At 49.0% G+C, this 26,634-nt stretch overlaps 1 protein-coding gene across 2 annotated transcripts in view; it reads left to right on the forward strand.

The window, feature by feature from the left end:
* Positions 1-11,259: 11,259 nt before the first annotated feature.
* Positions 11,260-26,634, forward strand: part of WNT5B (Wnt family member 5B) — a 113,642-nt gene continuing 98,267 nt past the window's right edge. For both annotated transcript variants that reach the window (XM_019711328.3, XM_019711327.3), the window contains exon 1: positions 11,260-11,782. Coding sequence is in view for 1 of the 2 variants with exons in the window: in XM_019711327.3 (XP_019566886.1) it covers positions 11,777-11,782 (6 nt within the window). In the remaining variant the exon portion in view is untranslated. The remainder of the gene's footprint in view (positions 11,783-26,634) is intronic.

Consider the following 26,634-nt stretch of genomic DNA (forward strand, 5'->3'; position numbering starts at 1 on the left):
CAGAAAAGAGTTCCAAAATTGCTGTGAAGGGTGGACTAGGCACTGGCATCAGTGCATAGCTTCCCAGGGGAGGACTTCGAAGGTGACCATAGTGATATTCAGCAATGAGGTGGGTAGCACTTTTTCTAGGATGAGTTTGTGAACTTAATTGTCAGACCTGGTGCTCCGTAGGTCTGTGAGGATGATTGAATAGGATCATTCCGTAGGGTGCCTGACTCAGGGTAAATGCTCCATGACACTAACTTTCCTCTTCTTCCTTGAGTAGATTTTTTTCTAGTCTTTTTTTTTTAATGATTATAGATTCACAAGAAATTATAGAAATAGTACAGAGAGTTCCCCGCCATCCATTTTCTGCCAACTGTCACATCTTACATAACAAATCAAAACCAGGAACCTAACATGATACAATCTGTAGACCTTATTAAAATTTCAGCACTTTACTCAGCGTGTATGGGGGTGGGGGAGAAGGGGGCCTATGCAATTTTATCACGTGTAGTTTCTTGTCAACCAAGATACAGAATTGCTCCATTGCCAAAAGATCTCCCTCATGCTTCCCTTAATAACCTCACCCATTCTCCTCCCTCCGACCTTGTCCCCAACCCCTGACAACCAATAGTCTGTTGCCCATCTTTATAATTTTGTCATTTCGAGACTGTCATATAAATGGAATCATGCAGCATGTCACCTTTGGAGATTGGCTTTTTTCAGCAGGATGCTTTTGAAATCCATCCAAATCATTGCAGGTATCAATAGTTGGTTCGTTTTTATTGCCGAGCAGTACTCTGTGGTGGGGATTACCAGTTTTTTTTAAATCTTCACCTGTTGTTTCTAATTTGGGGCAATTACAAATAGAGCCAGTATGAACTTTCATGTGCAGGTTTTGTGTGAGTATAAGTTTTCATCTCTTTGGGGTAAGTGCCCAGCTGCGTGATTACTGTGTTGTAAGGTGAGTGCATGTTTTGTTTTTAAAGAAACCTCCAAACTGTTTTCCAGCGTGGCTGCACCATTTTCCATTGCCCCTGGCAATGCCTGAGATCCAGTTTCTCCACATCTTTGCCAGCATTTGGTACTGTTAGCATTTATATTTTAGCTGTTCTAATATATGTGTAGTGAAAGCTCATTGTGGTTTTATTTGCATTTCCCCAACAGTTAATGATGAACGTATTAATTTTTGTATCAAGTGTGAAGTTTAGGTTGAGATTCATATTTTTAATCTATGATATCCAATTGCTGCAGCACCATTTGTTGAAAAGACTATTCTTCCTTCATTGAATTTCTTTTGCCAAAAATCAGCTGGGCATATTTGTATGGGTCTGTTTCTGGGTTCTCTGCTCTGTGTCACTGATCTGGCTATAAGACCATGCTACCTTGGTTACGCCAACGGCATCACGTACAGTAATTCCTCCCACTTTATTCTTCCAAACTGAGTAGATTTTACGACAACATTCCCCCTACATTTTGTTCTAGGCTGAGACAATCATAGGAAATTTCAATATAAATTGGGTAATGTGGGAAATTTTTTAGGAACCTGGAAAAAGGTGGGTTTTTTCCTGCAAAAATGGGTGCACACATTCTCTCTCTTTTTTCCATTTTTTCTTATTATGGTAAAATATGCATAACATACAATGTACCATTTCAACCATTTTCAAGTGTATAGTTCAGTAGTGTTCAGCGTAGTCATGTTGTCGTGCAACCATCTCCAGAACTTTTTCATCATCCCCAACCGAAACTCTGTATCCATTAAACAAAAAATGGCCGTTCCTCTTTCCCCCAGTCCCTGGAAAACCCCATTCTACTTTCTGTTTCTATGAGTTTGACTACTCATATAAGTGGAAGCACACAATATTTGTCCCTTTGTGTCTGGTTTATTTCACTGAGCAAAATGTCTTCAAGTTCCATCCATGCTGTAGCTTATGTCAGAATTTCATTCTTTTTTAAGACTGCATAGTGTTCCCTTGCGTGCTTATAACATTCATCAGTCAGTGGACATTTGGGTTGTTTCCACCTTTTGGCTACTGTAAATAATGCTGCTGTGAACATGGGTGTACAAATACCTTTCCAAGTCCCTGCTCTCAGTTCTTTTGGGCACGTACCTAAAAGTGGACCGTTCTCTGTTATGCCAGACTCTGGACTTGTTCAAACATCTGCCTTCTCTTTCGGGAAGACCCCAGGGGCCAACAGCAAGTGGGTCCACTGAGCCACTAGGGGGCGCTCCCCACCCTGGGTTGGTGGAATCTGTGGCTTTCTTTCCAGCCTTTATTTTGGTGGAGGTGAGAAATGAAAGACAAAGACTAAACTGAAGGAAATATATAACCCTCCCTCGCTTCCAGAGGCCATTTCTCATGGGTTTGACCTATTCACAGCCTGAGCAGACTTAAGGGTTTTTGTTCCCTGGAATTTCGAGCACCACCTCAAACTTGCTTTATTAATAGCAATACATCTCTGGCCCCAGGAATGAGAGATTGAGGTAAGAATAAAAGAACTGCCCTTTCCTCAACTCTTAGTTTGGGAAACGTTGTCTCATTGTGAACTTGAACAGACTACATATTAAAAGCATTTTATCTTCCACATTTCTCTCAAGTTCTCCAGCCCAACTCTTCTTCTCCATTATTTATAGAATTAGGGCCAGAGTATATTTCCCATTCCTGAGTAATTGTAGGAAGGTAGGAATGGAGAACTTCTTCCCGATTTGTGGTGGTTTGGGGCAGAGCAGCAAGGATTCTCCTCAGTGTCTCTTCAGATGGGTACTTCTAAACTGGGTGTGAAGCCTGACCTGGATCCCTGTTAGCTGTGTAACTGTGGGTAGGTAACTTGAGCTCGCTGGGTCTCAGTTTTCTCAACTGTAAAATGGGATAATAATAAGGCCGACCTCATAGTGTTGTTGTGAGGACTGAATTCCTTAGCACATCATAAGCACTCAATTAGAATTGCTATTGTCCTAATGTCAATTATTACTATTGTCCTGATGTTATTCTAATTCTCCTGGAGAAGTTAGTCCTTGGTTGAGGCAGGTATCCCTCCACACACTTTTTCACACCACATGTTAATATATATAAACTAACATTTATATGGTACAGTGCAATTGACAAAGCACCCCCATTTAATAACTATGGAAACTGAAATCCAAAATCTTTTCCTGAGGGCTGCACTCCAGAACCTGTGCCACCAAGATAGTGGTTGTAATGCTGGATTCTGCTGGAGAAGGTGTTCCTTCCCCAATGCACAGGAAACCATCACCCCACTCACCCACCGCACCTGGGCTCCAGAGTGCAAGGTCCTAGAACACCCAGAGGTGCTAGTTGAGGGAAAGCAGAGAGGAGGAGGTGGCCAGGGCCTGTTTGGGAGAAGATGAACATCTGCTTCCTCTTATCTAAGTTCAGAACAAGGACCAGATAGAGTCACGTCACCTGCTTACTTCCGTCTCTCAGCTGCCCGATGGAGCAGAGAGGTGGTCAAGTGGGGAATCCCAGAAACAGCCACAGGTGAAGTGCTTCCCCAAGTTGTTGGGGCAGCCCTAGCTGAGGACTTAGTTGACAGAAAGGACAGCACACTGGGGCTGCCCCAAGACCAGGGTCCTAGCCCCCGGACCCAAGTTCAGCCGGTCCATTCAGCTGCTCAAAACATCCTTTATTGTTCCCAGTCGCCAGCCACTCCCTTACCCCATTGAGACTGGAAATAAAGTCGGCGTGGGGTTCTCAGCGTGGGGGTTGGGGTGTGAGTGGGGTGCTGGTGTTACCTGTGTGAGAGAAGACACACCATCTCGGGTGTATTGGCATCAGGACCACTTTGTGGTAGCACAGCTCTGGACCCCCGTCCTCAGCAGTGGGGGCATGCAGGCCACAGCCGCTGAGGGACCTCACTGTCACCACCCTGCCTCTCTAGGTGTTTGTCTCTTCCCTCCTCCTGGCCTCAGCTCTGGAGGACGCACTGAAATTATACCCTTTGTTTCAAACAGGGATGAATGTGCAGCAGAGGCCTCTTCAGCCCTTGGCATCTGTGGTGAGCAAATGCCCATACGCCCTCAGGCAGAGCTCGGGCCTCCTAGCACTCCCACTGGCTGCCCATCTTGTGCTCCCCAGGACACCCCATATTCAGGTTCCCCCAGCTCTATGCGTCCCTCTCCTACTTCTGGCAGCTCATGGACAGCTGCTCCCCAGAGAGAAATGTCCCTTCCTCTCCTCATCCTGGCCCAGCTGCCAACCTGCCTGCTTCATTCCTCTCTCCCATCCACCCAAGGAACGCATGAAAGGTCCACTAGACCTAAGTAAATACGAACTCGGTCTGTCTGGGTCGCTGTCATCAGCCAGCATGGCCGGCAGGGTCACACTGAGGGTTCTCTGAGTGCAAAGGGAGAAGGTTTTTAAGTACCGATTGTGACCAGATTTGTTCTGCTCCTTTAACTGTTAGACTGAAGGCATCTTGAAAACACACACTCAGAACACTTTCCAGGGAGGGAAAATCCTGAGGACTGGGGATAGGTTTCTGTTACCCGGACCTTTCCTGTCAGCTCCGATAGACCCTGTCCCTGTAACTTACTGCAAACCCAGATGGACATTGAAATTAAGGAAGCCAGGCAAGAATTCCTGGCCTCCTGCCACTGTCTGGGTGGCGGGGGGGGGGGGGGGGGGGGGGAACAAGCAGAGCACCTTAGGGAGTGGCCCGGTGGTAAGGTCTAAAGGCACTGAGGAGGTTCCCCTCAGCTCCCCCAGTGACACCAGGGCCCTGAAATATCCCCTCCACTCAGATGCCGCCGTACCTGGAATTCTACTCCTGGAGGGTCATCTGCTGTGTGTCTGGTAGCTTTTCCGTTTCTAGAAATTCCTGCTCAAAACGCACTACAGATGGCAGCCTAAGAATGAAATGCAGGTGGGGATACAGGTATGGTTACCAGGCTACAAGAAAGGCAGAAAGGAAATTAAAGGGCGAGGTCAGAGTGTGGGTACACAGCAGGTCTGCCGCTGACATGAGGGTGGGGCTACTGGCCAGCGTGTCCCCTCCGTGGGCTGGGCACCTCTTGCCCTGTTCTCTCCTGATCTGTTTCTCTCCCACCTTCTCAGGTTTGGGAAGTGTAGATTAGCACCTCCAGTACCTACAAAACCCATACAACCAAATGGTGTTTATCTGTTCATTCTCCTCTTGGAATCGAAGGTGTTTAAGGCCCATATTTGAAACTTGAAAGGAAATATTGAATGTAATTTCAGCCTCTTGGCTAATCATCTTTCTGTCTCACTGTCCTTATGGCCAAGGCATGAAGTCTCAAGAAGGACTTCTAGGAAGGGAGAAGTGTTAGAGTCTAATTAACACTGCCACTGACTGCTATTTTCTGAGTCATTTTTATTAATCCACAAGTTTAAGAACCTCAAGGGTTAACACAGGATGCTAAAGTTAATGGTGTAGTAGGACCCAGATGCTTGCATAACTATGTAGAATGAAAAGTTCAGAGAACAAAGGAGGGTGATGGGCTACATGCTTTAAATTTAACACTCTGAATGTTTAACAATCATCCTTTATAATGATACATTCTCACTTGTCACTCTTTGCCTCTTGTGCTACAGCCATTTTTCCTCAAGCTAAACAAGTGCTTCAGATAAGAAGCTGCCCAGCAAAGCATCCCAGCTCAGAGAGTGGAATTCAGGAGTTTATAAATGCTTTTGATGATAATTACAGATCAGAAGACAAAACGTTACTCACCTTGAGAAGTTTGGATTACCTGTGGATTTCCTTTATCATCCTTATTAGTACCACTGAGCAAAAGCTAACTCTCAAACATGGTGGCCAAGGCAGACCCCGGAACCCAGTCTTATTCAGGCTGAGTGGCACCGCACCTGATCCTTGCCAAGGCCAAGGGAGCAAGGAACAAGGCTGGTGGAGAACCAGGCAGATTCAGGCTGTACCCACCCCCTTTCCCTCCCACCTCCACTGCAATATAAGCCTGAGGGACTTAAGGGATACGTTTCCTGGGGCTCCCAGCAGGCCCCAGCCTTGTCCAGGTTTACACTGTACATTTCAGCAAATACCTCTCCCCTCCTAGGAGGCTCACTGAGTGCCGGACCTTTGTGACCTGTGGCAGGGTCTCAAACAGGGTTGAGGATCAGCTCACCCATGGGGCCTTCACAGTGACAGACACAGCCATGCATATTTAGAAGGCCTGAGGGGTGGCCTGGGAATCTCTGTTTTTAACGTTCTCTCTGGGAGATTTTGATAAAGCAGCAATTTACCCATCAGTGCCCTAGGAAGCCTCCAAGGAGCTATTTCCATTGAATGACCGTGAGATGCCCTCTGGTCACGTGGCACAGTGGTGTCTCCCACACGGGTACTTCAGTGCTCTTCAAGGAGGGCTCCTTACTATAAATGCACTCTGCTTTCCTTCTCTCTCTCTCTCTCTCTCTCTCTCTCTCTCTCTCTCTCTCTCTCTCTCTCCTGTTGTAACCAACCAACTCTGGAGAAGAAGGAGGAAGGGGCGCCTCATACTCTGGAATGTGAACCCCCTAGCTGAGCTCCTGGCCTCCCTCTCCTCCCAGCCTCCTCCCAACCCTTTCTAACAGGAATTTCTCACCCTCCTCACTTTTCTTCTCTCTGCTTTCAAGTATGTCCCAGGGCTCCCTTATTGTGGAAAACACATCACTTGACCCCAGTGGCCCTTCTCGGCCCCTCCAGTGCCTCCTCTCATCTTCTTAGTTAAACTTGGAGGGATTATCCACACTGTTCTTCACCATCTCTTCCTGCCTTGACCCCTGGCCGGCTGGCTTTCAGTGTTATCAACTCACTTCACTGAAACTGCCTCTCCAGCTACCCTGACCCCTAACCCTCCTTCCAGTTCACTATTTTTTGCTGTCAACACTTGAATGCCCCCACTGACACGCAAACAAAATGTATATGAAGTCAAATTCATTGTCTTCCACCCACACCTCCACCTTCCTCAATTTCCCCTTTGACAGAATCACAGATGTGTTTAGTGAGGTCACTGAGGTCCAGGAGGGGAGACCACTTGCCGAAGGTACAGAGCCCCTCCAGAAGAGAAGGGGGCGAGCCCAGGCCTCCACCCTCAGTCCTGATGGCTGGGAGCTGCTGGGGCTTCAGCACGGGGATGCACACACGGCCATCTGTCCTGTTTGTTCCTATTTGCTTGTTCCCTGGCCCACCACGAAAGCAGAGCCCTTTGAGGGCAGGGACACTGTCTGTTTCCTTCACCATGTCCGTCAGTACCGAATACCTGGGAGGACTTGGGTGAAAGTTGAGAAGGGGAAACAGGAGGACGTGGGAATGCTAGAGACTCAAACGGGAAAGCAGTACTTCCTGTTGATCACAGTTCCAAATGGTGCCTCGTCTTTTGGTCAAGCACAGGAGCAGCTTATTAACACGACCACAGACATTAGAACTTCCCCTTTCTCTTTACTGGACCTTGACAAGTGATACTGACGGATGAAGGAACTCCTTCCATCCCAGTCTGCTGGGGACTCTGTATTTGCTAGTTTTTAGTGACACCTTCAACTGCTTCATTCTAGATATTTGTAAAGCCGTCATTCGTTCAAGGAACTATTTAGGACTCTGTCTTCTCTTTGGAGAAAAAGGGGGTTAAAATCCAGGAATTCAAGGACTGAGAGCAACATTAGACTGTCCCAGTGGAAAACCAGGTCATGTCTATTTAATAGTAATAACGCTATTGTCAGTATTTATTATGCACATACTATATGGAAGACAAGGTTCCTGGTTTCTTTGTCTGCATTATCCTATTTAATTCTCATATTCCCATGGGGAAGGTGACCTTACCACTGCTGCCTTTCAGACGAGGACGTTGAGGCTTAGACAGACAGATCACAAAGGTAGTGAGTCTGGACTCCCTGGGCTGACTCAGAGCCTCCTGCTCAGTAACCACGCTAGACCCCTCCCTGGGGGCAGTTGCCTCTCTTTGGGGGAGAATTGGTCAGAGGAGAGTGCTCCAAGTGAGATGAGTGGGACTGTTCTCATTTGATGGATCTCAATTAAGATAAAAATGTAAAAGCAGTTAATAAACTGGTAAGCTCTCTGCACATACCAGGTGTTAGGACTGTGGAGAGTTTAGCCACCTTCTACCTTTATACAAATTCCTTGAGCTGCTGGATTCTTAGAGCAGACATTTTTCCCCACAAGGAAACTACAGATCCAGATTTGAACTCATGATAGCAGAGTTTAACCCTGTGCCTTCAGCTGTTATTATAGAATTCCCCTCATCCAGATGTTCCAAATGCTCTCAGCTACTGTGAGTCTGTGGGGGTAATCTATGGACAGTGTTTGGATATTTGGGTCAGAATCTACCAGCTTTTTAAGCCCTCATTCTTAGAAAAACATCTAGATAACAAACACAAAAAGGAACATTGAATAACACAGACAATGGAGAGAGGTAAAGTGCCTGTTAGGATAAAGGGTTATTAGTTTTGCCTCCCTGTCTTGTTCTGGCCTTCAAAGGCTCATCAGGCTGGTTTCCCCAAGAAATTTTCTGGGCCTCCCAAGTAACCCCTTCAGAAGATGCCAGAGAAGCAGACTGGGGGAGAATGAAGGACTCTCCCACAACAGGGGTGCTTCCCTCTGGCCGACATCAGCAGCAGGAAGAACAGTGCCACCTGAAGCTCTTCCTCCTGGTGTTGGGATGGAAAGGGAACAATTGCCCTAAGAGTGCAGAGCCCCAGGGCCAGAGGGAGATGTCCCCGCATAGGAAAGCCACAGAGACCTAAGGACACAGAGAGGGGCTGGCTCCTCTCTGATTCTTCCCGACAGGATTTTTATTAGACATTCTGGCTTGGAAGAGACCTCTGCGTGTGGCTAGTGGCCTGGGAGGACATGACAAGGAAGAGAGAACAGTGTCTCCAGTAAACAGGGTAGGAATCATTACAAATTTCCATAGGTCCAAATACGTGACTTTTCTTTCTTTATTTCAACCACAAATACCAAGTCGGGATATGTTTTATTTGGGGGAGAAGGCAAGAGACCCCACCTAGAATCACAGACAAAACATGGCGAGATCTGTCTCATTCCCACCAGCACTTGCCCCCAGGGCTGGCTATAGACTCCCCAGCAGCTCAGTGACTCAAGCAGTGGGGCACTCACCACTTCCCTTGGGAAGCTGGCCCAGGGCTCCTCATTCAGATGTTTTCCTAGCTACTCAGCCACAAGCTCTTTTCCTGGGGGCACTGCAGCTTCCCTTCCTGGGCCACAAGTTTTGACTCATCTTGGATGGAAATGGCGGGAGGCACAGGGCTACGTGTGGGACGTTCAGCTGGGGTTGCTGTCATCTGTCACCTGCTCTCCTCCTGGGTCATCAGCAAGGGACCCAGCAAAGTTGTCCCTTCTTGTGTGCATTCTAGGCCCCAAATGAGAAGTGGGTTCCCCACCCCCACACCACTCTTTTAGCCTTTAACTGCCTGAGGCTGGGAGCTGGTCTCAGGCATCTCTGTATGCTTAGGGCTCCATAACTGTATGAATGAACTGGATGACCAAATTCTCCCAGGTGCATTCCAGAAAAATTGGGGCTTCCTGGACAAGGCATTCCCTTGGCCTCCCACAGAGTTTAACCCCAGAACTCACGCTTTGTTCTGAGGAGGCGAGGAATCCAGCATTTTTGTAATTTCACAAAGTGAACTTGAAGCTTTTACACCTGCTTTGGACCAGCTCTGCTCCCTGTTCCACCTGCGCCCAAAGACAAAGCGTTGAAGGAGCCTCTTCTCAGTGAAGGTAGCCCCGGCCCTACAGCAATTGCAGACCATTCACATAAGGTTGCTGGACCTGGTCTCATAAACACCATTCACTGCGTGAGACCTAGTGCATCTCCCACCCAAGCCAGCACAATTCCAAGGAAGCTTTTCCCTCTAATTAGTCAGGTATTTGCTCAAACAGCTCTTAGTCTCCTTATTGTAAAACCAGGAGGCCAATAGCTCCTTACTGCCACCCCAAGGTGGTGGGCCGCTGATCCCTCATTCGCCCACCCTTCTCGTGGCCCCTTCCCCCACTGAAAGGGGAAGGCTGTCACCTTGTCTGGTTACTAATTTAAAAAAGGCAAGGCCTAGGATTATTAGTATTGTTTTCTTTTTCTTTTTTTTTTTTTTTTTTTTTACTGTCCTCACTCAAAGGCAGTTTCTTTAGCCAGGCAGGCTCCTACTCACTCAGGAAAGAGATGGGTTTCAGAAGGTCAAAGAAAAGGCAGCTGGAGGGCAGGCCTGGAACGGTGCTGGCTACTCCTGGTTGGTGCCCTGTTACGAGTCTGGAACAGGGCCCAGCAGCTGGGGTCTGCCCTCCTGCATCCCAGGGGAGCTCGGCTAATTCTCTCTTGGGCAACTCACCCAGGGGTGTTATGAAGCAACTACTAACAGGATTTGGGAATCTCAATTAAGGTATTTAAACTTCAGTTTGAACTGAGGCCACAATCTGGACTCTAGTGACCTTTTCAGGCCACTGACTCTCTTTAGTGACTAGGGACTGGTGGTGCCATTTTTCTCTGCTTTGGTTTTCCCCATAAAGCGTCAGATGAATAATTCAGTCCTAAAGCTGTCAACTAAGTGATGAGAGAACGCATTTCCCATTTGGAAATATTTTTCTTGGTGTGCCCCCCACCCCCATCAAATTTCCTCTCCCAGAGATCTCTTTGCTGGGTGTTGCAGAAAAAGTCCAGGACCAGGAGAGGAATGACTTGGGTTGGTAAAGCGGAAATAACAGATCACTCTACTGCTCTGGGGGAAATTCAAAGGAGGATACAGCGCGTGCAAGAGTTTGATGTAAATATAAGAGCTCCTGATGTAACTCCCCTTTCAGAGCCTCCAGCTCCGCAGCCACTGAGGTGTGCACTCCTGGCAGGAGCGCGGGCGTCCGTGGGGGCCGCTGGCTTACTGGAGGCCAATGGTCCTCTCGGAGCAGCGAGTCGAGTTCGGGAGCAGAAGGAGGTGGGTGCGCTTGGCCGAGGAGGGGGCTGGGCGGCGTGCATCGGGGGCGGGGGCTCCCCATTCGCACCTCCAGTCGAGGCTCAGGCCGCTCCGCGGAAGGGCCGAGGGAGAAGGCGAGTCCGCCGGGGCGGCGGGGCAGGTGCGGAGGTCACGGTCCCAGCGCCTGGGAGGAGCCCAGGGTGCGGTGTGGGGGTCGCGGGCTCGCGGATGGGAAGGAGAGAGCGGGGCCCGCGCGGCCGCCAGGGGCGGGGAACAGGCGCGGGGGCGGGGCGGACGCGGCGGGGCGGAGGCGGCGGGGCCCGGGATCCGCTCGCCCGGCGCCCGCCCTGCACTCCGAGCCGAGCCGCGGCTGCCGCCCGCCCGCAGCCGACTTGGGCCGAAACTTCTTGGGGTCCCGCGCTCCACAGAAGAGCGCGCAGCCCAGCGACGACCGACGGCGGGGCCCGAGCCCGGCGCCCTGGGCCCAGGGCCTCCCTCTGCGCGGCGCGGGCTCCGCACGCGACTTCCCCGCGGGCCGAGCGCGGGGTCCCGGGCGCCGAGCAGGGAGCCCTCCCGGCGGCAGGGGCGAGCGCGGACTCCGAGGGCCGGGGCCGCCCGGGCGGGGCAACGCGCTCCCGCGGAGGCTGGCCCAGCACCTGGGGGCCGGCAGACGCCTCGGCGGGACCCCCAGAGCGGAGCGCGCCCGGCCGCGGATGAAGAGTCCGGTGCGGCGGCCCGAGCGGCCCGCGCTCTGAGAGGAGCGGGCAGGGCCCCCCGCCGCTCCCAGGCTCCCGCCCGGCGCGCCTCCGCCCGCCGTGGCCCCCCGCGGACCCAGCGCAGCCGTCGCTGGAGGAACCGGAGCCCGCGGGCCTGACAAGCGGCGGGACATGCAGGTAAGCGCCCGGCTGTCCACTGCGGGAAAGGGGCGCTCGCGGGCCGTCGCCGCCCCCGGACCCTGGCCTCGCTGCCTGGAGGCGCCCCTCCTCGGCTCGGCCTCCGAAACTTCCTAGAGCTTCCCGGTTCCCGCCCCCTCGGCGCCCGCGGGCCGACTGGGTTTGGGAGCCGCGGGGGCTCGGTCCCCGGGAGCGGGACCCTGCTCTCTGCGAGGAGACTTGGTGGAGCTGGTTGGGAGCGGGGTCCTCAGCGCCGGCCGCAGCCCCGTCAGGTGGGGGGCAGGGAGCGCTGAAGGGGAAGGGGATCCCCCGCCCCCGGCCGCGAACAAAGCTGGGGCTGCTGCTGCCTCCAGCCAGTGTGCGGCGCGCGGGGCGCGCTCCGGCCGCCGGCAGGTAGCGTACAGTTTCCTCGCCCTTCCCGACCGCTCGGGCGCTCGCAGTTCTCTGTCCCCGAGGGTTGGGCGACCAAGGAGGTGACCAGGGAGCTGCCTCTCTCGGCCGTGCTCAAGAATTGCCCCGGGGCCCTGCCTGCTCCTGTCCGAGAAGCGTGAGCCCCTCCGAGCTTCTCGCTCACATTTCCTGGCTTGGTCAGGCCCAGCTGGAATCCTCTGCTAGCGGTCCGCCCTGCATCAGCCAGACGGCAGGACTCCATCTGAATTATTGTAACCCCATAGCAGTGTTAGTCTGGTGCCTGAATGCCTGCCTGAGCCCGGAGCAGGTCAAGCCCCGAGTGGGGTTCCAAGTTTTCAGTTTTCTTTCATTGCTCCTCTGCTCCTTATGCTCATCCGTCCCTGCCTTGGGAGAAGTGGGAAGTGACCTTTCTCCATCTTCTCGAGGATCCTCATGGATATTTAACCATGCACTCTAGTCAGACCCACCTTTCCTAGATATTTTCATCCTGCAAATCCCTGTGAGAGGTCGTTCAGTTTGGGGCATAACTGATTCTGTTTACAGAGAGGGAAGCTGAGGTGGCTGTGGCCTGGGGTGGGTTGCTCAGCTGTGAATGGGGGACTTGCTCTCCACTTTTTCCCGGACCTTCTAAGCTGCTTTTACCACCTAGCCACGTTGGCAGCAGCTTTCATTTACTACCATCCTGGGCAGAGTTTCAGCCTGGTACCTGGAAGAGAAAAGCTCAGGATCATGTTACCAATCCCCTGAACTGCTCTGGTCACCAAGAATGTGCCCACTTGACAGAGCTGGGATGGGACATCTGTGCCATGCCATCAGTATGGGTGCAGAAACCTCTGGGTCAGTGGGGCAGTGTCACACACCCGGCCACACATCAGCACTTGTGTATACACATGGGTGGCTGGCCCTAAGGCAGCACAGGGCTGCGAGAGCAGTGAGCACACCCTTAGAAAACCCAAGGACCCTTTCCTGGTGTCTGCCGCTCCTGCTGCTATCTGATTGACATGTGGGGTTTATGTATGAAAGGCAAGACTGTCAGCCCTAGACATGGGTGGTTGGGTACCGGCCCGAGTCTGTGCCCATACGCCTGTCCAGGTGTACACACACAAGTCCTGGCAAACACCAACCCATGAGAGGCTGAGTGGTGGTTTTCCTCCATTTCAAAATAGTGTCTGTTGTCTCTGACAGGAAAGGTCTGTGGCTATAAATAGCAAGAAGCAGGTGTGTCTCCTCCCAAGGACCAGCGACGCTGACAGACCTCTTTGCGTCCTTGTGAGAAGAGCGATGTATCCAGGCTCTCCGTGGTGCTGTCAGGCCCAGCAGCCCAGGGAAAGAGGCAGGTGTAAAGACAGGTCTGTCCCCTGCAAGGCCCAGGTAGGGCTGACACCAGGGTAGGAGGTGAATGCAGCAAAGGGACATAAGGAGACAATGTGTGGATAAATAGCTAAGGGGAGCCTCAAGCAACAGCTCCTCTTCTTGTCCTGAAGAAAATTGGACAGTGGGTGTGTGACACACTGTGGGGTCTGCCAGCCAGGGGAAGGGGAGCCACCCATGGCTTTCCTAGTTTTCCAGGCTATGATTTCTTATGTGTATGAGTATGTGAGGCAGGGTATGTGTACGGGTGTTTGCACAGGCTGTCTGAAACCAGTCCTCTCTGTAGTACATTTGGTGGTTGTAATATCTCCAAGGGTGTCTTTATGCGCTTGAAGCAACCCTTTTCTAAAACATTTTCTATCCCAAAAGCTTAAGTTAGAGCAGGGGTGTCCAAACTGCGGCCCGCAGTCCATTGTTAATTGGCCCGCAGCAAATTCCAAAAATATATTTAGTTTACTTAAATAAACCAGGTGAGGCAATACGTACTTCACCTCGAGTGAGTGGCCCGGCTGTTTGTGTATTTTACCGCATATGGCCCTTGGTGAAATCGTTGAAAAAAGTTTGGACACCCCTGAGTTAGAGGGATATTGCCAAATTGCTGGGAGCCATATGCTGTGAAATGGAAAAACCTGGGATTGTCTTCACCTGCTTATTTCACCCTTCTCTTACTCTAGTGACAGCTGAAAGATTTTGTGTTTGCACTTCTTCAAGAGGGCAGAAGACCAGTGTTAGCCTGTTCTAATTTTTACTTCTAGGATAGTTCTGCTGGTTTCTGGTTTGCCATGGCTTGGCATCTCTAGCAGGGGAGGAACTTTTTATGTGAAGTGATAGTCCTTGCCTTCTGTGAAATAAAAACCAGTGTCCACAAAAGCTTTCCTGTTCACTCTCCTGATTTTGTTCTCCCTAGCGCCCTTTCCAACTGCCTGTCATTTATCTCCCGAACCTTCTAAACAGGTCTTCAGACTCCACCTGAACACAATCCTCAGGGGTTGTGGTGGAGGTGGTTTTTATAACTCCTTCAGGTCTCTCGAGACTCCTAAGAGCCATCGATATAAAAATCCCCTAGTGAGGCGAGAATGTGGGGGCTCCCCACCCTCACCTCAGGGCATCCTTCTCTTGTTTTCTATGGAGTGTCTTCAAACTGCATCCAGAAGTCCAGAAAAATCCAGCAGACAGGTTGGGAATAGATACTGTGATAAAGATGACAAGACCTGATAGTGTTTCATATGAGCCACCTTTTAAAGTAAAAATAACCTTCTACCCGTCTCTGAGGAGCAGTTGGTCCTCTTCCCTGGTCAATATGTCGGTGGTGTCCCCAAAGCCAACTTGTCCCTACAGCGGATGTGCTGCTTGGTACAGTTCTGGCTGGACTTGCCCTTCAGTGAGAAGAGCAGGTGATGGCCCTGCCCCTACCAGGCCCTCTCCACCCAGCAGCTCTGTTTACCTGGCTAAATTTAAACCTCCGCCCCCTCCATCCCAGTCTGACCCGTTAGCTCGCTGTCTGGCCACCAGGCTGGCTGCTGTGGTAGCATTTCCTGAGTTCTTTGTCCCTGCGGTTGCAGTTGCGTCTTTTTGTGCTGCATGAACCCTCTTCTAGACTTTCTAAAGTTGGTCTCTCTGTTCCCTGCTTCTCCACCCATATGGTGTTCTCAACTCTTTATCCTCCTGGGTGATTTGGAAACTGGCTGGGGTCGGGGTGGGGTGGGGGTATGACTGTCCCCTGACCCTCTAAAAACCATGCACAAGGTTTCAGGAAATCTAGACTCAGGCTGCCATGCTGACTATAATCATTACCCAGCCCAGTCCGTGGCTGGGGCTCCCCCCTGAGCAAGTACAGCACTGGCTGGCAGCAGTGCAGCCCTTTAGGGCACAGGGGTTTTCTCAGAATTTTTTTTTGCATCCCAAAATCTCCAAACCTCTTAAAGAACTAACTCATCCTGCATGTATGTATATCCTGTTCTTTGCATCACCATCTTTTCTTGAGGTTTTCTCCAGGGAGGTTTATAGGCGTGGGAGGGGGTGCATTGTAGCTTCTCCTTGGGGTCTCAGTTGTCTCTTCTATAAAGTGAGGACCGTGGATTAGGTTCTGCTAGAGGCTCCTTTCAGGCTCCAGTTCTAACATTCTGTCGTTTTTAAATAGCTTTAGCTGGCTCAGTTTTGGAAATCCCTCTGCTGTGGACCAGGCCTGGGGGTGGGGAAGCAGCCAATCAGAGGAGGTGCGTTCCCACCGGAGGGGCGGGGCTCCAGCCCTGCTGCTTTCACAGAGTTACTGTTTCACAAATCGTGGGCTTGCAGGCAGGGTTTGTGGTCAAGCTGGAGGCTCAGGTTGTGCTCCTGGCTTTGGGCGCTGGCCTGGCAGGGGCCTCTGTGGTTAGCCAGCCTCCTGAGGATTACGGCAAGACTCTGTCTCCAACTTCGGGTGACTTCAGGACTGCTGCCTGAGTTCCGGGGGGGAGGCACCCAAAATCTGTTCATAAACCGGTTTCTAGTTCTCTCTCCTCTACAGCTTCCTTGAATCCAGAAATGCTAACTCCTCAAAGATTAGTCTCCTCTGACTAATTGATAAAGGGTCAGGAGTGGATTTCCCGAGGTCTGGGAAATGATAGCTGTGCTTAAATTAGAAAAGGCATTGGGATTAAAAGTTCTTGGTTTACAAACTTTAGCCTCCAAAGGTCACTTTAGAATGATCTGGAATGTTCAATCAGTAGCTTTGCTATGAGTCCTGCTGGGGGAGAAAAAAAAAATGGTAACAAAGCTTTTCTAACACTGGTGCCGTGTAATTCTGCTGGCTGCTGAGCCTTACTCTGCCCTCAGAAGGGAGCCGGGCTTTGAGGCCAGCAGGGGAGCAGCCCGAGCTCTGGGCTCAGTCACTGCTGCTGGGCCTGCACGTACGGCGTCTCCTGGGTCTGCACGTACGGCATCTCCTGGGTCTGCACCCACCCAGTCTTTCTCCAGCAGATACCCAGACATGATAGGACATTGTCATTGCTGTGGGACCTGCAGTACAGGTGAGTCCTTTCCTAAACTCACCTCTCAGAGTATATATCTCACCCATATTCATTGAGAAGTTTCCCCTGGGAAAATTTGAGCAATAAATTAACTAAATATTTCATACAAATCTTATTTAAAGTATAAGAGCTGCAATCAAAGTATTAAACCTTTAAAGAGATTTTTGTATATAAATTTAGAACTAGAAAATGCTGTATTGCTCTCAGAAACAGGAGCTGGTGAATAGGGGAAGGGTTCTAGATTGTACTAGCCAGATAATCCCTGCGACAAGAGGCTGTGGGGAGCTACGAGAGCAGAGGCTAGGACTTCAGCCAGACTGCCTAGGTGTGAACACCAGCACTTGGGAGCCAGCTCTGCAACCTTATGGCAGCTTACCTGACTTCTCTGTGCCTCAGTTTCCTCACCTGTAAAATGGAAATAGTAACTTTGTACTTCTGTCATACCGCTGCTGAGATAGGAGGTGGTGAGCATTAGTGTACGGAAAGCACTAAAGCTGGACTTCGCGGGGCTGAAGATGCGTTAGCTATTAGGGCGCTGGTGATGAGGGTCCAATGGCAGTGCAGTTAGAGCTCTTGGCCCCTGCCGTGGACTTGCTCCACATTTACAGATGGAGGCTGCTTTAGATGGGACATGAACAGCACACCCACTGCTTATGTTAGCATGTGCTGTCAGTTCTCGAAGGAAATGACTCTCGTGAACACCCACCATGTCCAATCAGGCATAGATGTCATTTTGATCATTACACGCATGGGAATCGAGAGTCCCAGTTGTGGAATGACCATTGATGGGAGAGGACAAATGTTCAGGGTTGGCTGTCACGAAGGGAAGGAAAAGTGGGACACTGTCAACAGGAGAGTTAGATTCTGATCTGGTCCTGTAGGGTTGAGGGTTGAACAAGTCCCTGGCTGAGAGGGAAGGGGTCTTGCTCACCCCATCTCAGTGGAGCTGTTTTAACTAAGCAGATGCCGATACATTACCTGTGTTTGGAAACCACGCAAAATCTTGATATGTTGTATTTTCTTATTGTTAAAAAGGTAACCTCTGTAAAATCAAATCTAAAATAAGCTTTAGATATAAAGAGAAAGAACAGATTTGAGAGTTTTCCTTTTTCCTCTAGGCCAGGTCTGTCTGCCAGGGCGAGAAGGGAAAACTATCAGGTTCTCACCTGCAGCTGCCCCCAGGCACCAAGCAGGTCATCCAACGGGTGAGGGAAGAGGAGAGGGTTTATAATGCAATGGTGAGTAGAGGACAGCTCCCTGTGGCAAACTTGCATTCCCACCTAAAGGCATTGGAATTCAAACACTTAAAACTCACTGAGTCAGCTCTACCAAACTCCTCTGCTGGCTTGATGCTGACGGAGGCCGTCCTCAGGCTGACAAGCCAGGACCCACTTGCTTTCCCAGGTATAGGCCCTTCTACAGAATGAGGGTGACACCTCATCTGGGAGTTATAGCGGGTCCTTTAACTTGCCAAAGTCCAGGGACTACCTGCCTCAGCCGTGCTCCTAACCTCACCTCCCAGTGTTTCTTTCAGAGGTGTCAGGTATGGAGTTCTTCACATGGGGCTTCCTACAGATTTTGTGTATCATTCTTGATATTACAGGGAGTTTCCACACTTCCCAGAGAACACCCTCCGTACCTCTACTGCAACTTAAAATACAACCCAGACCCCTCGCCTTGGTCTCACGTGGGTGTACATGATGCTGTGTGAGCAGCTGCCTCTGTCCCGCCCCACAGCTCCTGCCCCTCTTCGTGCTAGAGGCTCCGCCCTCCCCTACAGGTCTCAGCCTCAAAGAGGCCCTGCTGTGCAGAAATGCTGCCAGCCCCCAGGCACTCTCTGCTCCTGTGTGTTTCCTCTGGAGCACTTACCACCCTCTGTAACTCTCTGTAGTTATTAGTTCTTGTTAAATTTCTTCTTCACATCTGTCTTATTCTCCTCTGCATCTTCAGAACAAAACTGTCTGAACACTGCCTGAGCTTGAAAGGTGCTAGCTAAGTATCTGATACTGTTGTTCTTAGGGCAGTGAATTTTGTAATTATGTAGCATGTTCCTTGCTAGAAGGAGGCCTGTTTTGCCTAATAAGTATGCCATCCTTAATGATTTTCTGTTAATAATTGAATTAGACATCTAACAAATAATTGATCCAGACATGTCCCAGGTGCTGGAAATATAAGGCAGAGTTCCTGAACTTAAGTAGCTTTTGTTCTGGTAACTTCTCCTATAGACAGATGTCAAGTGTGCAGTATTCCAAATCCTCTCAAGTCTTGTGTCTTCCCATAGCCTGTGTGTAAGACCCATCTCGGGACCGTGCACGCCGCGGCAGCTTTGGGATGCCGTGCAGAGCACAAGTGCAGGAAGAACAGGCAGCCGGAGGAGGCTGTCCGGGCCCAGAGTAGACCCAAGAGAGGAAGTGCTCACCTGCCCTGCTCAGGCTGCACACTTGGCTCCTCTGAGGGGCACCTGGAACATTCCTCCATGCTGCCATCACCATCAGGGTATTTTCCTTCTGTGTGTGACCAGATGGAGAGCTGGCGAAGGAAGAAACTGGACGAGGAGTTCCCTGAGCGCTTTGTCCCCAGAGCCTCGCATTCCAGGCACACAGCCCTCCCCCTTCCAGACTACTGGCACCATCTGGAAGTTACTGGAACTCACCCCTTTGGTCCCAGGTTGCCAAGCACACGTATCTACTAAAGCCCTATTGAATATAATTTGAAAAGAGCTGATGGGAAAGGATCTCCATTTTGCCGTGGGCAGTTGCGTCCTTGCCTCATCTGTGGTCACTTTCCTCACCTGCTGCCAGGACGCTGTCCTCTCCTGGTTTCCCTTCTCCCTCACTGCAGCAGCTTTCCTTTCTTCCCTCAGAATTCTGCTCTTTTCCAGGTACCTTTGATGGCTGTCCATAGCTGTGCTCTTGCTAATCTCACACTTTCATCGCTTGCCTGCTCCTTGCCCTTGACCTTCAGACGGGCACATCCGATTGCTTAAGCAGCATCTTCTCTAGGAGCTCTAAAAGGCATCCCGCTGGCCCTTCTGACCTTTTCCCTTAAACTTGCTCTTTGCACAGCTTTCTCTGTCTCATCCTTCTACTAGTTGCTCATGCCGTAAACCCTGCAGTCATTCTTAATTCGTTCATTTCTCTCTCTCTCTCTCTCTCTCTCTCTCTCTCTCTCTCTCCCTCTCCCTCTCTCCCTCTCTCCCTCTCTCCCTCTCTCCCCCTCTCTCTCCCCCTCTCTCCCTCCCTCTCTCCCTCTGCCCCCCCCCCCCCCCCCCCCGCCCCACATCCCGTCCATCAGTGAATCTTGCCAAGTCTACTTTCAGACAATTCCCGACCACTGGCCACTTCTCCCCTCGTCCACTCCTCTCCTCCTGGCTCATTCCACCAGCATTTCTCCCTGGAATAACACTAGAGGCCCCCTACCTGCTCTCTGCGCTTTAGTCGGCTGTAGCGATCCTATTGAAGCAGGTCAGGTCACGTCACTTTTTCCCTCAGAGCCCTCCAGTGACCTTCCATCTCACGCAGGAAAAGGCAGGCCTTAGAGTGGCTTACTGGCCTGGCTGATCTGGTCCCTCTGCGATCTCATCGGGTCTCCTTCCCTGTAGCAGGCTGGCCTTCTGCTCGTCTGTGAGCCCACCAGGCACGCTTCTGCCTCGGGCTTGCATCTTGCCTTTTGTCCGCCCCTGCCCTGCTCTCCATGTCCCTTCCTCAGACATCAAATGTCACCCCAGGGAGGTCTTCTGTGACTTCCCTATATAGATTGCAACCCTCCCACCTGCTCCTGAGCCGCCTTCTCTGCTGTATTTTTCTCCATAGCACATATTTTTTATATTTTACTTATTTACTCTTTTGCCTGCTTCTTCTTACTAGAATATAAACACCACGAGGGCAGGGATTTTTGTCTGTTCCATTCACAATGCCTGACACATAGTGGGTACAGGATTGAATGAATGAAGGACAGGTTTTTGTGTGTCCACATGAACGAGTGTAACAGTAGCAGGGTAGCCCTTCCTCTGCTCCGTAGCTCCGTAACCTTCTTCCCCTCCCTCTCAGCAGACTGCAGAGCTGGGGCAGCTGGTGAGAATGGCCCTAGGACAGACCTCTGTTGAAATTAGGACACGTTCACAGAAGAACATTACATTTTTCCATCTTTTTACATTCATATTTTCATTGAAAAATATGAAGAAAAATAATTCCAAGTTAGAGATGACCATTAGTAATATTTTGGTGCATTCCTTTCCAGTCTTTTCTGCACATATATGTACAAACACACATGTATTTTCAGACACGTGTATGTTTCTGACACATTTGCCCTCCTTCTGGGTGGTCATCCCTTGAGGGCAAGGACCATGCCTGTCCTGATAATCTTAGTGCCTCTCAGGCCTGGTGTATAGCGGGGGCACATAGCGGTAGGGTAAAGGAGCGAATGAACAGTGCGGAAAGGAGCTGTAGTCTGTGCAGACAGAGCAAGTCCCACGGTTTCTTTGCCTTTTTGGTTCATGAGCCACGTGGTGACTATAACATTTACCACTTTTGTTTTCTTACGGTTCTAAAACTGTTTCTAAACCTTGCACTGTTGATTCTTTTGTGCTCGATGGTTCTTTGTGCGAAGGCTGTCCTGTGCATGGAGCCCATCCCTGACCTCCACCTGCCAGGTGCCAGCAACACCCGCCTCCCGGTGATGGAGCCAAACAGTGGCGAGACAATACCGCACGCCCCGTGGGGGCAGTATTGCCCCTGGTTGAGGACAACTGTTCTAAAGTGTCTCTACTTTTTTCCTGACATTCTTGCCTTCTTTTCGTTTCCCCTAAATCCTTTGGAACTAGTAGCCATTTCACATCCTGTTTCTGTGCTGCGGTACGAGTGTGAGCTCTTATGCATCAGACGTGGATTCTGGCCCCAGCTTTCTGGCCAGCCGTTTGTCCCTGGTCCAGGCCCCACGAGGGCATCTCCCACCCTGCTCCCAGACAACCACGCTGTTGCTCTAGGTTCCCCTCCTGCTCAAAATGCGTGAGTGACTCCTCGTTTCCCTGCTGAATTCACATACATACCATCTTTACTCGGGGTTCAGTACCCTTCCAATTCTAGCCTACCTTTCCAGACTTCTCCTACTGTTGCCCTCTGCTGCAGCCAAACCAGCAGTCCCGCTTCCTAATGTTGCCTCATGCATTTACTCCTCACAGACTCCTTCCCCCTTCCTTCTCTTCCTGCTCATACCCACTTGCCCTTCAAGGTGCAGCTCAGACGCCACCTCCCAGGTCTCCTCCATCACACGATCTCTCTATGGCTGGGAGCTGGTTCCCCAATGGACTATCACAGTTCCGAGGATACTCGTTATGATGGCCCTTTGCGTACTTTGTTTCTTAGTGTAGTTATTTGTGTTCACCTCTTATCTTCACCGCTAGCTACGTGGCTGGTTAAGCTGTCTTCTCAGGTAGATTTTAGATGAATCCCTACGTGCAGCTAGGACTGTACCAGGAAATCACCTCTAATCAGCAGCCATCCTACGGATTAGATGGTTTCCCAAATGGAGTGAGGTGTCCTGTAGCAGAAGGGGTTTTTGTTATTTACTATGAAGTTTAAGTCCATCAGCCTTCCAGACTTCTATTTAGCCTAGCAGTGATTTTCAAGCTTTTAGAAGCCTCTGTGCACCATGCTTTGTGTCCCCTGTCCAGTAGAAAGCATGTGGCCTTTGGGGACAGATGGGCTTGGCTTTGTATCCTGATTCAGCCGTGCACAACTCGATTAACCTTACCCCAGCTGTTTAGCTTTTCTGAGCCCCCAGTTTTTCATCTTTTAAACAGGCATAATAATGCCTAACGCATAAGGTTATGTTGAGAAGTCACTGTGACTGTTTATATGAATTGGGGCAATTCTTGCACATGGTATATACTCGGTCAGTGTTAGCGCCCTTCTTTCACTCTTCATCAAAAAAGATGAAAGTGTCAAAAAATTGTCACCTTGATGCTCCAAGTACTTGCTCAGAGTTTGGTCCAAAAGAACTGAGTGTTTGGAGCATTTGAGGTCTTGCTTCTGACATATGAGATCTGACAGTTAGGTTCACGAGCTTGCCGTCGTGCGCTGACATGGGCAGCGCTGAGCAAACAGCCCAGTAAGCTTTCATAACCCTGGTATATCAGTGCCTCACAGCTGTGTTCCTGTCGACGTGTGGTGTTGTCTTGCTGAGGGCGTTCATTGTTGTGAGTTTTTGTGTGCTGTCGCGGGAATATCTGAGCTTGAATTAGAGGAACAAACAAACATTAAATTTCTTGTTAAACTTGGCAAGAGTGGAAGTGAAATCAGGGACATGTTAGTCCAAGTTTATGGGGATAATGCAATGAAGAAAACGGCAGTGTACAAATGGATTAAACGTTTTTCTGAGGGGAGAGAATGCATCACTGATGAAGAGAGGTCAGGGCGGCCAGTAACGAGCAGAACTAATGAAAACATTGCAAAAATTCATCAAATTGTGCATCAAAATTGTTAGCTGACTGTGAGAAGCATAGCAGACCAAGTAAACATTGATAGAGAAACAGTTAGGGAAATCTTAACTGAAAATCTTGGCATGAGAAAGGTGTGTGCAAAAAACAGTCCTGAAGGAGCTCACCAATGAACAAAAGCAAAGGAGAGTTGAAGTTTGCCAGGAACTTTTGGAGAAGCAAGACGATGTTTTGGGCCATGTTATCACTGGTGATGAAACATGGGTGTGCCAATGGGTGTGACAGCAAAGTGTCAAAGTGCACAATAGAAGTCAGCCAGTTCTCCACAACCAAAAAAGTTCCATCAGTCCAAATCAAGAGTCATAACGATGTCGCTAACCTTTTTTGACATCAGAGGGATTATTCATTATGAATTTGTGCCAACTGGACAAACAGTTAACCAAGTTTACTATTTGGAAGTGCTAAAAAGGCTGTGAAAAAGTTAGATGAAAATGACCTGAACTTTTTGCCAACAATTCATGGCTCTTGCATCACGACAATGCACCAGCTCACAGGGCACTGTCTGTGGGGAGTTTTTAGCCAGTAAACAAATAACTGCACTGGAACACCCTCCCTACTCACCTGATCTGGCCCCCAATGACTTCTTTCTTTACCTGAAGATAAAGGAAGTATTGAAAGGAAGAGGACATCAGGGTAATATGATGACAGCTCTGATGGCCATTCCAGAAAGTTCCAAAATTGCTTTGAAGGGTGGACTAGGCACTAGCGTCGGTGCATAGCTTCCCAAGGGGAGTACTTTGAAGGTGATTGTAGTGATATTTAGCAGTGAGGTATGTAGCACTTTTTCTAGGATGAGTTCGCGAACTTAACTGTTAGACCTCATGTATCATCAGTTTGGCTCAAATAAACTCTTAAACAAAAGTTTTAGGAAAGGAACTGTGTGTTTTATAATTTGGTTTGTTTTGACATTGAGGAGACAAAGGATACCTGGAAATTCACTTGTATGACAGCTGCTTTTACCAAGGAGCTGTTGAGAGCTTAGCACTTTCTGGCTCTTGGGATTTTCCTTGACGGGCCCAATATGAAAGTTGTGGATGGCAGAAGTGGTGTGCGCTCATCTTTGTTCCTGTCCTCCCACTAACAGTCCCAGCGGTCAGCATCGTTACTACTAGTTAATACTGATAGATTAATAAGCTAGTGACTTCTAAGTTTGTAACTCCCAGCTGAAGAAAACTGGTCTTGAATTACCATATTTCATTAATACTAAGACACATTTTAACATATCTGAGATCAGGATGCATCTTAAAATCGATATGTCATTGTTTAAGTGGGATTACTTTTCTTTCTTAGTGGCATAAAATAATGGTGCATTTTAGAATCAATAGCATCTTAAGTTTGGTGAAATAAGATAATGTCAATGGTTACTGTTTACTAAGATGACTTGTCATTTCCTGATGTGTACCTTGGGGTTCCCTTGGAAATGTGCTTCTGTTGTTTTGTAAACTAGAGTATTTAGAGTTTTGCCTTCTAGTTGAACATCTATTGACCAAGAGGGGAAGTTGAGATAGGAAATTCTAGGCAAAGAGCAGATGTCCCAGGGACCCTGGACTCTGGCGCTGGAGGGTGCGCAGCCTCCGTGTGCTCACTGGCCAATCGGAAGTCTAGGGTTACTGCCCCTCAGTTCCCAGCGGCCGTGGGCAACACACACCGTGCACACGTCTCCCTTTCCTCATTTGTAAATGGGTTCACGATTAGCCACCCCCACTTTGGGGTTGTTGTAGGATTAAGTGCAACAGTATGTCTGAAAGGGGTTTGTCGCCCATGTAAGGTACTGCTTCTACTTGTCGGCTGCGCAGAGTGGACGTGTGGCCTAGAGACTATGTAAGTCCACTGACAAAACACAGCCCCGGTGACTCAACAGTGATTCATGTGTGGTACTTTTCTTCTTACTTCTCTCTCTCTAGGAGAGAGTCTTTAGAAACTTGGTAGAAGCTAGTCTGGTAAAGTGAAGTAGTATTCCCAGAGGATCAAGAAGTTACATCCTATAACTAGAGTCTGAGCTTTTTTATTTTCCTGGTTTACTGCCTTCACATTGGAACAGATAAAATATCAGTACCATTAGCACAAATACCTTTATCATAAAAGAGTAAGTCTAATCTCTTATGTGCAGTGCTCAAGAAATCACGTTCTGCAGCCCAGTCAGTGCTGGCTCAGTCCTGGCCCCAAAACTTACCAGCAGGGTGACCCGCCACGGAGGTGACCTTGAGCAAATTACCCAAACTCTCTGGACCTCAGTTTCCTCATCTGTTAAAATCCTCCAAGGGTCATTGTGAGGATAAATGAAATGCATGCAAAGCGTTTAGAGGGCTTTACACATGGAAAACACCCAGTAGATGTTTGCTTTAATTATGTTTCTAAACAACCACAGAAAGTGCTGTTGTGCGATTGCCAGACTCGTTCTCCTGACATAATCAAAAGCTTGGTTATGTCTGGAAAGAAGGGGTAGAATTGGTGTTATTTTCACATGTAAGCATGGCGTTAATAAACTATACAAACATGTCAGGTCAGCAGTAATCCGACCTCAGTAACGCTGCACTTCCAGATATATGGTTTGTGTACGATAACCAAATTAAGAGGATCCTGGTCAAAACCTTACCAGACAGCTTTTAAATATTTCCTTACAAGTGAGATTATTGGAATTCACTGTTAACCATCCCATGTGTTGAGGAAGAGCCTTCAGTGGCTTTTATGCTTAAAAGCCTGGGAGGCCTGCTTCTGACAAAATACCATTAATTTGCTTCCACAATCTGTTTGCATTTGGGGGTTAGGGAAAGTCTTAGCAGTGTCAAAATTCATAAGCTTCATATATTCTGCCCTCTATTTCTTCACGCGCTGCCCTGTATTGCCACAGCTGAGTGGTGGGGATGCTACTTACTTTTTCTTTTTAATCAACTTTATTGAAGTATGGTTTGCATACAATGAAATTGTAAGTGTACAGTACAATAAATTTGGGCAAGTATATACACCCATGCAACCACTACCCAAATCAAGATATTGCTACTTCCCTAGAAAGTCCCCTGCTCCCCCTTACAATCTCTACATACTCCTCCGCCCAACTCAGTCAACTACTGGTCTGATTTGTCATCCTACATTAGTTTTATCTGTTTTAGAATTTCACATAAATAGAATTATACTGGAATTCTTAGGTTTTTTTCTTTCAGCTCTTGGGGGTCCAGCTTCATTGGTTCAGCACAATATCTGTGAGATTTTTTCCATGTTGCTGAGGTATCAGTATTTCATTCCTTTTTATTGCTGAGTAGTGTGCCATTGAACAAATATGCTACAGTTTGGTTATTCACTTTTGATGGACATTTGAGTTATTCTAGGTTTTGGTTAATATGACAATCGCTGTCTTTTAATTAGGATGTTTAGTCTATTTACATTTAATATCATCTTTTAACTTATTGTTTTGAAATCATTTTAGACTTACAGAAATATTGCAAAAATAGTTCAGAGAATTTCTGTATGTATAACCTTCCCTAGTGGGAACACTTTACAACAGAAAGTTGACATTGTTACAATTTTAAATAATTCGCAGATTTTATTCCAATTTCACCAATTTTCCC

The sequence above is a fragment of the Rhinolophus sinicus genome, chromosome 1 (assembly GCF_057876585.1).
Source record: "Rhinolophus sinicus isolate RSI-liver-muscle chromosome 1, RSI-T2T, whole genome shotgun sequence".
Lineage (NCBI taxonomy): Eukaryota > Metazoa > Chordata > Mammalia > Chiroptera > Rhinolophidae > Rhinolophus > Rhinolophus sinicus.